Below are 12290 nucleotides of genomic sequence, written 5' to 3'. Positions count from 1 at the left end.
CCGATCCTCTATCTGAAGCTTTCTCAAATGAATGAGAGTGAGCTGTATTTTCCCTAGCGATTACAAAGCTGTTTTAAAGTGCTGTTTTCAGGTTATGTAAGAGGCAACACTCACAGTTTTAATGCCCATGCCATGGAGCATATAGAGAACATCTTCTGTTGACACGTTACCAGAGGCTCCCTGGGCATATGGGCACCCGCCCAGACCTGCTACAGATGAGTCCACCGCACAAATCCCCATCTGAGGTATACACACACACACACACAGGAGAGACATTCAGCAACCACACGCACAGAGCAAGCAGATGGTAAAATCCCATGTAGAACAATGTCCCCTGTTCTCCTGTATTGTATGTGTTGGTACAGCGTGACCTGCCAGGGCTGTGGTGATGTTTTACAGACAGTTAGGATAACTGTGGTCTTCATTTCTCGGAGATGAGTGGGCGCCACAGCCTGGTGTCCCCCACAGTTCAGCTTACTCATCCTCTTTGTCATACTAAACCAGTGGCACATCATTTGTTTTTGGTAATATCAGACTCTGTAAATGCAGAAAGTTCCATATTGTTTTACCATGTTTTCTGATCCTCATGGTAACGTGTGTTAAACTGCACCACCTCTTGTGACCTCTTAAGTCTCAAAATACACATTTCTGTTGACTTTTTACTCAATTGTTACTCACTTTTAACAAGACTGTTCTCCACATATATTTTCTTGGGTCTTTTGTCTATAACTCAAATACTTATAACTTTATACATTCATTGAATCATTAATATTCTACCTACAGTCCATTTGTAAATGGTTAATTCCAAGGTGTGTGTTACTAAGCGCTGGGGTTGTTTAAATTCAGGGCAATAACTCAATTTCAATGACATCAAGACACCCTCTGCTGTCTTTGAGTATAATGTCTCAGTATTTTCCATGTCCTGAAAAAATAGGATGTATCCATATGTAGAAATAATTACATATAAAATGTATGTCTTGTTTTGTTTAATGTCTCTGAGTTCAAATTGGTTCATGCAATGTCCACAATAAAAGTAATTGTCAGAGAGAGTTCTACTTTCTGTGGGAAAATGCTTTTTACTGCCTACGACACCAACTGTCTGGCCTCCACATGAGAATTAATGATGCATTGTTGAGCTTATTGTTGGACCACGGTACCAAACAGCTAGAACATGTTGCTTAGCAAGGGATAGGCTCACTGATTTTTGGTTGAACTAGTGTTGCAGGAAAGAAATGCCTTATCGTAGTTAAACATTCACAAAACATCCACCTCATGTGATCTTGGGGAGAATAATCCACTTTATCATGATAAGAATGTTTTTATCTTTCATATGGAATGCAACATCACTGTATAAAGAATGCAGAAAAGCATACAGATTTGTTGTTGTCCTTAGTTGTACCTTCAGACTTTAAGCAAAGGAGACAGGAAGTACAGCTGAAAGTGACAGTTCAATTCCAAGTTATGAAGACCTCAAAAACACATGAACGCATAACCTTTTGCCTTAAACCCACCTCGCTAATTTGTCTTCCATTAAACTTTAACCTTTTAGAAAAAAAATCATGAGCTTGTTTCGTCCAAAATGTTGATGTCATAAAAACATCTTCAGTCCGCCAAACAAGTTTAATTATTCTTGTCGAATACATTTACGTTTCATTAAAGACGGTATGAAGCATAGAGAAGTTTTCCCAGATGTTAACTCTCAAATCATGGGATATGCTGTTGTTGTTATGTTGGGTTTTAAACATGATTTATATGCTCCAACAGAGAACCTGAGTTTTATACAGTTTATCAACTGCCACGTGTTAAAACCTTGTACACAGCTTCACTTACTTTCAGGATGGGGGGAAATTACTATATAATATGCCTCTGAGGACCTCAGGCCTCAAAGCCATCAGGTTTTGTCTTCATTGGGACAAATTATGAAATCAAGCAGGGCCGGTTCCATGCATAAGAGACATAATAGGTAGCTTAGGGCCCCCAGCCACTAGGTGGCCCATGACCCCAAAAAACATTACTTTCTAGGAAATCAGTCGGGATCTCAACTTGAGAGGTAGAATAGTAGAATACACAAGGTGCAAGTTCGAAATCTGGTTATATATCAGCAGTCTTTTATCTTGTTATGTCAGTCACTGAGAGTCATTAAATTAGCCATGTCAGCTAACAATTTTTAGATTGGTAAGTTAGTCTAGCCAGCTATCTAAACTTGTAGTAATCATGTCCGAATACCGACCAGGCATGCAGCGCACGTGCCCAGGGGCCCTAACCTCAAAGCGGCCCAACGAAGAATTTGTTAGTCACTTTCACTCAGATCATTGGAATACAGAGCCTTTAGAAAGTATTCACAACCCACAACTTTTTTTGTTGTGTTATAAACTGCATTTAAAATGGATTAAATACAGATTTTGTATCTCTGGCCTAAACACAATGCTCAATAATGTCAAAATGGAATTATGTTTGAATTTTTTTGTATAAGAAATGTATACAAAATTAAAAGCTGAAATGTCAGTAAAGGAAAGAGAGGTACGGCATTCAACCCCTTTGTTATGGCAAGCTTAAATAAGTTCAGGAGTAAAACTCTGCTTAACAAGTCACATAATAAGTTGCATGAACTCCCTGCGTACAATAATAGTGTTTAACATGATTTGTGAATGACTCTCTCATCTCTGTACCCCACACACACAATTATCTGTAAGGTCTCTCATTTGAGCAGTGCATTTCAAACACAGATTCAACCATAAAGATTAGGGAGGTTTTCCAACGCCTCACGCCAAGAAGGTGGGCATACATTTTTGAAAGAGCAGACATTGAATATCCCTTTGAGCATGTTGAAGTAATTAATTACACTTTGGATGGTGTATCAGTACACCCAGTCACTACAAAGATACAGACGTCCTTCCTAACTCAGTCGCCGGAGAGGAAGGAAACCGCTCAGGGATTGGTGACTTTAAAACAGTTGCTGAGTTCAATGGCTGCGATTGGATAAGGATGGATCAACAACATTGTAGTTACTCCACAATTATAACCTAATTAGAGTGAAAAGAAGGAAACCTGTACAAAATAAAAAATATTCCAAAACATGCATTCTTTTTGCAATAAGGCAATGAAGTAAAACTGCAAAATATGGCTAATATATAAATGGAAGGTCCTGAATACAAAGCTTTATGTACTTTCTGAAGAAACTGTAAGTCATGGCAAAGTTTGTAGAATTGCATTACATTTATTCTACATTTTTAAAAATGTCTTTCCGCCCCATGGCAAAATGTGTAAAATGGCAGAAAACTTGCTTTAAAACTGCAATATTTTTTATACACCCCATGGCAAACTGTGCATTGCAGGAAATATATTTTAAAAGTTATTTCCTTCTCTCAGAGGCATCGCAGATTAAGATATTCACAATGTTTTCCACGTATCTCAGCGACCGTCAGGAGAATATTAACGTTTTCCTGCTTCCCGTGGCAGAACCAGATGTCAGAGGATCCCACGGTGATATAAAATGAACTCACTTATGACCCCGGTGTGGCACGGGGACACATCAGAATTAAATCATGAAGGACGTCTCTCCCTGGGGGACAGACCCAAGCAAACAATAATAATGGAAGTACGGTTTGCTCTTTAAACAATGGTCCTAATTGGTGCCTTTTCTCCGAGACAAGAGTGTATTTTATCCAGGGGCTGTCTGAGCAGCCTGTAATTGCTGTTTGTGTTGGCAAAGGCCTAGTGATCTACTCCGATGTGCACTGCGCACAAGATTCCCAGACCTTAGTTAACTCCAGGGCAGGATATTGTACTGGGCAGACTTTTTTGTTGTGTAAACACAGAGTTGTAATTTACAGTGCCAAACCTCTCGCATTCTGCCGCTAACTGCGAGAGGGTCAAAGGGTCTCCGGAGGACCATTTCCGAGTGGAACAAAATGCAAGAGCACAGCGATCCTTTTCAACAACACGTCTGACTCCTGTTGCTCTATGGGACGTAATATGCACAGGGACTGGTGGTCAGAAAGTCCAAATTGCCAGTGTTCAATTAGCCTCTCATAGCCCAGAAACCAGATGTGGCCTGGCTGTTAAAGAGCCACATTCAGTGAGCAGTGGAGGTTTAAAAAACAATACATTCCTGGCAAAATACACTTTAGTTTACTCGGGCTGTTCACATGATATGGGATTACGGAAGGCGGCTAATATACTGTAAGTGAACAATTTGAGAGATTGCCACACTCTTGCCCAGTATTGTTTGTTTGAAGTGCGGCAGTGTGTCAGTTGGGGCAGAAAGGGTATGTTCATTGAAGTGTTTGAGGCAGCAATGTTTCACCAACGCAGCCTTGACATTTCTCTACATAGAATGTGGAACTGAAGGAGATTGTATTCAATGGTAACTCACAAGGCTGACAAATGTCTAACCTGGGACAGCCCTTTCCAGCAATAAATAAACTGTCCTGTCATTGTAAAGCCACACCATCTTCCTTGATATGTGTAGGTAATAGGGAGGTAGACACAAAAACATATATGGATTAATCAGAAATTAAAAGAGGGACATTTCTAACTTAAAGCATGAAAACCTGCTATTGTCTAGTCGGACCATGGCGCTCATTGGCCAAGTAGAGTCCTCACTCTTAAAGAAAGTACCCCTCAGTTACAGTGTAAACCACTCAAAGCATTTGACTACCATGTTTTGTACAGTAAGCTGAAGAAGTAAGTCATACTAAATTCAAGAAATACTAATTTCACCTGCCTCATTGGTTGCACCAATTCTTGCGCCAATCTAACCTTTGTTGTTTGTATAGTTAACTTTGAGATGCATGGTTTTTAGTATATTAAACTATATTTTCCATCTTGAGATACAGCAGACACCTCATGTCGACCTGAGGTGAATTAATTGATAGTGTTTTACTCTCTAATAAGGCACCATATCTTTGTGTGTTCGTGTACTAACGGGACCATGCCCAGGGCAGCATTGTCTTGATCTCATGGCACACAGAGAGGTATATTTTCCACCAAGTTACTGGCTTTCATCACTATGGTTACCTGGCACATACACTGACTCCTGCACCACGCTCTGGGGCACAGGCCTTTTCTAATAAGCTAATATCCTCAGCAGGCAATTAAATGGGAGTTCCTTGTAGCCTGTCATGTTGGCAATGTTGCCAAATTTCCAGAAGTCATTTTTAGGGAAAAGTTTAAATATTAGTCATAGGCGGTGCTGTAGTCTAGCTAGCTAGAGCACTAAACATGCATACCGAAGATAAACTTGCTAAGACTGCACAACGTGAGCGTTCCAAATTCTGTAGAAAAGAGACTCCCTTTGGGAATGACTCCCTTTGTTGATATGTCAACAACCTTGCGTTTGAAGAGTCATTAACATTAAACTAATGTTAACACTCATTATTCTAGAGACTTTGCTCCTTGACCTTGGAGTGAGGGTTTAGTAATCAACCATCAAACCACATGGATGAAGCTGTCTAAATGTTTAGTCACTTTGTTGAAAATAGGCAGAGTTGTTTACCACTGACAGGTCCATCTCACTTCACTTTAATGACACTCAACAATACACCTACACAGCTCAAATGTAATGTCCTCTGGATAGCATGGGTTAACTCATAACCATAGGTTTATTGGACAACATGCCTGTTTGATTTGTCATCACCGTGGTTATGAAACATCCTCATCCTATTTACAACTTTGTCTCTGTCACCAGTGCTTCCCAAATGTTTTGGTTCTAGGACCATCTAAAGCTTTGGGAGGTTTCTTGTACACCACAAGTAAACATAAACATCTCTATCCAAGATAGAGATCCACTACCCAGCAGATATTAGCTACAGTACAACCCATTCGTGGGTCTCTCAAGCCACCACTGGGAAAACACTCATCGGAGTATTTAGATATATTGGACAAAATGGAATAGTGACCCTTACTGACACACTTCCACCCATTATCAGAATAACATTCATACTTTCCACTCTGTAAATACACTACATGACCAAAAGTATGTGGACAACTGCTCTTCGAACATCTCTCTCCAAGATCATGGACATTAATTTGGAGTTGGTCCCCCTTTGCTACTATAACAGTCTCCACTCTTCTGGGAAGGCTTTCCACTAGATGTTGGAACATTGCTGCAGGGATTTGCTTCCATTCAGCCACAAGAGCAGTAGTGAGGTGGAGTACTGATGTTGGACGATCAGGCCTGGCTCGCAGTCAGCGTTCCAATTAATCCCAAAGGTGTTCGATGTGGTTGAGTTCAGGGATCTGTGTTCCTCCACACCGATCTCAACAAACCATTTCTGTATGGACCTCACTTTGTGCACGAGGGCATTGTCATGCTGAAAACTGGAAAGGGACTTCCCCAAACTGTTGCCACAAAGTTGGAATCACAGAACCATGTAGAATGTCATTGTATGCTGTAGCGTTAAGATTTCCCTTCACTGAAACTAAGGGGCCTAGCCCGAACCATGAAAAACAGCCCCAGACCATTATTCCTCCCACCAAACTTTACATTTGGCGCTATGTATTTGGGCAGGTAGTGTTCTCCTGGCAACCGCCAATCCCAGATTTGTCCAAAGGACTGCCAGATGGTGAAGAGTGATTCATCATTCTAGAGAACGTATTTCCACTGCTCCAGTGTCCAATGGCGGCGAGATTTACACCACTCCAGCCAACGCTTGGCATTGCGCATAGTGATCTTCGGCTAGTAATAGAGCATGCTGCGGCTGCTCGGCCATGGAAACTCATTTCATGAAGCTCACGATGAACAGTTCTGTGAGCTGACGTTGCTTCCAGAGGCGGTTTGTATTTTATAAACCTGTCAGCAATGGGTGTGGCTGAAATAGCCGAATCCACTAATTTGAAGGGATGTTCACATACTTTTGTATGTGGTGTATTTAGCGAGATTCACAAGTTTAAAGCACTGTCGATGAGCTTTGGCTCGGTCTTGCTTTGCTTAATGTAGAGGAGATAAGCATGATTAAGAACAGGTCTGAATTCTCAGTCAAGAGCGTCTGGCTACACTGAGTTCTATCAATAGCTCAGCAAGTCAGCTGCAGTTTACATGGAAACGTTGGGTCAGATCAAATCTATTTCCCAGCCAAGCCTGAAAAACAAAGTACATACTTTGTCATTGTTTGACCCGCCAAGGTGGGTTTGTAACAAAGGACCCCAGAACTCCCCAAAATAAAGGTACAAAGAGCATGGAATGTCATTATCATGAACAAAAGCAGAGTTGACACGGGGTTGACAGGGGTTAGTGGAATTCATTTCTATCCCAGTTGGTGGCATGGACTACTGGCACTCAGTAATGAAAAGTCTATGATAAAATCTTTCATTTCCACTGAGGTTGTTGAGATGGGAGGAGAACAAATGGTTGGCTAAATATCCACGCCTGTTATTATTTTCAATGGTCACGGGGCAGCTGTGATAAATCAATTTCTATGTGATTCACAGAAAGGAATTTTACCCACCCTCTGGGTCTTCTCACCCCTTGTCAAAAGTGCCCAACATCAGGATGTGTTGAAAGGTTGTTAAAAAAAAAAATACAAAACAGAAAGCTGTTCTATGAACATGTACAATTCCCTGAGCATGGAAATACACAGCAAATCGGCCAGTGTTACCTACCACTTTTATAGTGTTAATTCAGGAGTTAAATGAACTCTGTAAGTGATACATTAACACTAATGGGTGTAAAATAACCCCAGTGTTGGTGATAATAACCAGTGTTAAACCAAAACCAGAGCCATCATTATCACATTTCCAGCATGCTCTATTGCAGGTCGATTTTTAGAATTGTTTGTTTCAATATTAATGTTTTTATGCAAATAAGGTATTATAGACTAAGCACTATGTTAATTTAAGACTGAAAAGTGTGGAACTGCAGAGACACTGGATCAGTGTTAAATGTAACACTGTCAGTGTTGATTTAACACTGGTGTATTTTCTGAGTAGATAAATTCATAAATAAAGCCATGAATCAGTGCTAAAAGTTATGCAGACAGGGTTATTTAGGGTAAGTGGGATTGCAGCACAACAAATCCTTTTCTTAAGTGACTGATGCCTTTTTCATTCTGAATTGTTCTGTTTTTCTAAGTGTCTTACCATGTCACTTTTTGGGAGACTGGGAAAATAACTTTCTATCTGCATTTTTGTCAAAATGTTGTTATTGACATAGCCTTGTTCTGTTCAATGTTCTCTACCTATATAGTACTTTAAATACCCAAATCCATGTTGTTAAGTTCAAAAGAAAACGAGATTAAAATTGCTGACACAATGAGGGTTGCGAAACTTTAAAGCGAATTATCTCAGAATCATATTTTTGCAGATAGAACCTTATAGTCCCAAGCTCTCGATTTCTCAATGAATCCAGCGATAGTCACTGCATTCTCGCTGTCTCAGTTACATAGTTACTGGTCTGGACCGGTTTCTTTCGCCTTCTCCATTTTCCATGTGTTTCATGCGGGCCAATGATAGGATCATTTTCCCCATGCCCTTTAAGTGCAGCATTGTCAAATAGTTCAACAGCCAAGCAGCACATGAGTTGGGACCCCTCAGGGCTGGCTGTTTCCTCCGCTCACACTCAGTACCATTGTCAAGGCCAGGGCACTGTCATGTGAAACAGACACTGAATAGGTGAGCCTTTGTGTGAACCCCCTTCACATCTTCTGACCCCCCCGCCCAGCACCAAAAGATCATCCCTCCGCTGCCAAGGATGACAAACTGGGAGACAGAGCACAATGAGGTTCCCCAGAGAACTGATACAGCCATGTCTACCTTACCTCTGGTTTATGACCTGACTGACTCCCGGGTTATAGGTTCACTCCGGAGGGGTGGTGAAAAACACAATAGAAGAGTGGTGTTCCAGGAAGCTTTGTACAACTTCATTGGATATTGTGGTTTAAAGAGAGGATAAAGCTTTATTGATGATCTGTGAAATACTATTTTATTATCTTTAATGTAGGTGCTGGTAATAGGAGAGCATATCTTGTGTTCATTATGATTCTGGGATTTTATTGGTGTGCAGTTTTTGTATTATTTTACTTTGTGGGGGACTTCCAGATCATGTTCCCAATTCCAAATTGAGATGTGTGTTCTCCTATTTCTGTACAGTATGTCCTATTGTGACATATACCTTTGTTTTTGTTGTTTATGAATATATTTTCAGTCAAGCAAACAATGTCTCCTCAATTCTCACAAAACAATCGGAGCACACAAGACGTTTGGTACACAAAAGCCTTCATAATACAGATGTAGGACCTTTATTTGGTGACAACTTTCCTGCAATGTAGGAAATGTAAAACTTGTAGTGTAGTTGAGTGAAATATCCACTTTGAAATTTCAGACTTGATTTTCCCTTACAAAAGTTAAGCCCCTACAAAAATGTCCATGAATTATAATACACATTTCCTATTGCTGCAGGATTATTTTCCTGCTGTAGCAAACTGGCTCAAATGAATATCCAACATATGTACCATCTTGGACCACTTCATAATGGCCCTCTACCACATTGTTATGTATTGTGTCATGAACGTTTACCATGCATCCTTTCAGTAACGTTTTACTCCACATTACTCATACCCTAGATTGTCAGGGGATCTAAAAAATATGTGTTTGAAACAACCGTAGTGCCCATATTGTGCTTAAATGTTAGCAGTTAGCTCATTACCTGCAGTGCAGTTAGGATGTTGGCCAGAGCCTGGCCGTAGGTGTCGTGGCAGTGAACGGCCAGAGCGCTGCTGGGTACCTCTTTCATGACGTAGTGCAGCATCTTGGCCATGGAGCCTGGGGTGCCCACGCCAATAGTGTCCCCCAGAGACACCTCGTAGCAGCCCAGTTCATACAACCGCTTTACCACCTATAGCCAAGAATAGAGCAACTTATCATAACAAGTCCATTGGAAACATAAACATGCTGGACCTCAGAGCTCTCTTGCTTGATATGATCCAGGCTGTATCACAACCGGCCGTGATTGGGAGTCCCATAGGGCGGTGCACAATTAGCCCAGAGTGGTCCGCTTTTGGCCGATGTAGGCCGTCATTGCAAATAAGAATTTGTTCTTTATTAACTGACTTGCCTAGTTACATTAAGGTTACATTTTAACATAAAAAAGAAGAACGGTGTATACTGTAGTTACAGCATCACAGATATATGAATGTTTTTTTTAAATCTAGAAAACAGTCCTTTCGGGTGTTTGACATTGTTTAGATTATACATTTACAAAAAATTATTCCCTACGGCCTCCCTTTGATGTTTTAAATAGAAATTGTCCACCAATGTTGGATTTTCAAAAGCCTGACACTGTATATGAAATGAAGTGCTCTTTACTAGACAGTGCCTTCAGAAAGTATTCATACCACTTGACTTATTTCACATTTTGTTATGTTACAGCCTGAATTCAACATTTATTTAATATATTTTTTTCTCTCACCCATCTACACAAAATACCCCAACAGGTGATAATTACAGTTATGAGTCTAGAAGAGCTTTGCACACCTGGATTGCACAATATTTTCCCATTATTCTTTTAAAAATTCTACCAGCTCTGTCAAGTTGATGGTTGATCATTGCTAGACAGCAATTTTCAAGTCTTAGATTCATAGATTTTCAAACCGTAAAAACAAACTGTAAATAGGCCACTGAGGAACATTCAATGTCTTCTTGGTAAGCAACTCCAGTGTTGATTTGAATAGAAATCTTTGAAAAATGGCATTTTCTTTGTGAAGCTTGCATTAAATTGCCTCTCCCTGTTGCACACAACAAGCTTCCATTTCCCCTGTCACAAGGTATTTATGACTGATGTACGATTAAATCGTCAACCCTGTTACGGTCAACCCTGTTATGGTCAAAACTGTTACTTGATTTGGCACTTAATAGGCACTTACTACAGTTATTTTTGAGATAGGATTTTTTTTTATTAGGTTGAACATGTGCTCTTTGTGACAGAATGTTAATATTAGGTGAAATAAAACTAGATTTTTTCAACAAGTTACACGAGCCAAAAGGTACTAATATCGTGGAGCGACCCACGCATAAGGTATAGAGTATGTCCATTATTGACACAAGGCGGCAACGCAGAAGTGTTGCCTTACCTCTGCAACTTTAGTGGGTTCAATGGGTCCCTCATATGGACATCCTAGTGCACAAGAAACATATCTAAAAGAAAACAAACATACATGGTCAAATAAACACACTTGGCATATATTAATACACGGGTCATAAACACACATATAGTACCAGTCAAAAGTTTGGACATGCACTCATTCAAGGGTTTTTCCTTATTTTGACTATTTTCTACATTGTAGAATAATATTGAAGATATAAAAACTATGAACGAACACATAGGGAATCATGTAGTAACCAAAAAGTGTTCAACAAATCAAAATATATTTTACATTTGAGATTCTTGTGTTATGTGTTATTTCATAGTGTTGATGTCTTCACTAATATTCTACAATGTAGAAAATAGTGAAAATGAAGAAAAACTCTTGAATGAGTAGGTGTGTCCAAACTTTTGACTGGTACTATATATTAATACATGGGTCATAAACACACATGGAATATATTAATACATGGGTCATAAACATGCCAACTTGGCCACATGTTACACAGTGAATTGCACTAAAAGGTTAACTCTCTCTGGTCAAAAAGTCATAATTTATGCTATCTGTCATTAGAATTAAGGTAGACCATAACTCTGTTTTCTGGATTCAGTAACCGCTAACTGCCAGTGCAATATAGACTTCAAATCTTATAACCAATTGGTGTTGAATATTTTGTTATATGTAGTGGTTATGTTGTTGACAGTAGCAATGAGAAATTATGCAGGGGGGTGAAATCAAACAATATGCCTATTCCATATGTGTAGGAAACGTTCACTGCTTGAAATAGCGGACATGTGAAAAGTAGAAAATGTTTCTCTTGGGCTCGCAGTCGTTAGACGATACCTCAGTTTGTCACCGGAATATCCAGCAAGTTCTAGCAGGACTCGAGGGAAGGGAGTGCTGCCCAAGCCATCTCCAACAGCAAGAGATATGCCAGAATGCCTGTGTCAAACTGATGCGTTGCCATGGCATTGCTGCGTTGTTTGGATGAAAGGGGGCTACTGTACCACAAAATTTAAACATGCTTCATGTCAGCGATTCTATACTGTCCATCTGGACTTGTAGTTGAAGCAACACATAGAACGATTCAGTGCACATCTGGAAATTTGCTTGTTAACCTATTATTTCTGGAGTCATTTATCACTGTCTGAGTGTACCTTTGCTAACAGAGAGAGAGTAACATTAGGCCTTTGAAACCTTTTACAGCAGTGC

General features: G+C 40.0%; 1 protein-coding gene across 1 annotated transcript in view; it reads right to left on the bottom strand.

The window, feature by feature from the left end:
- Positions 1–12290, bottom strand: part of LOC115144398 (3-hydroxy-3-methylglutaryl-CoA lyase, cytoplasmic-like) — a 30958-nt gene that overhangs the window by 1254 nt on the left and 17414 nt on the right. The window contains exons 6-8 of the mRNA XM_029685421.2: positions 11067–11130; positions 9644–9832; positions 115–240 (exon numbers count right to left, since the gene is read on the bottom strand). Of these exons, the coding sequence (XP_029541281.2) occupies positions 115–240; positions 9644–9832; positions 11067–11130 (379 nt within the window). The remainder of the gene's footprint in view (positions 1–114; positions 241–9643; positions 9833–11066; positions 11131–12290) is intronic.

This window comes from Oncorhynchus nerka, linkage group LG16 (genome assembly GCF_034236695.1).
Source record: "Oncorhynchus nerka isolate Pitt River linkage group LG16, Oner_Uvic_2.0, whole genome shotgun sequence".
NCBI lineage: Eukaryota > Metazoa > Chordata > Actinopteri > Salmoniformes > Salmonidae > Oncorhynchus > Oncorhynchus nerka.
This window is presented reverse-complemented; position numbering and strand designations above follow the sequence as displayed.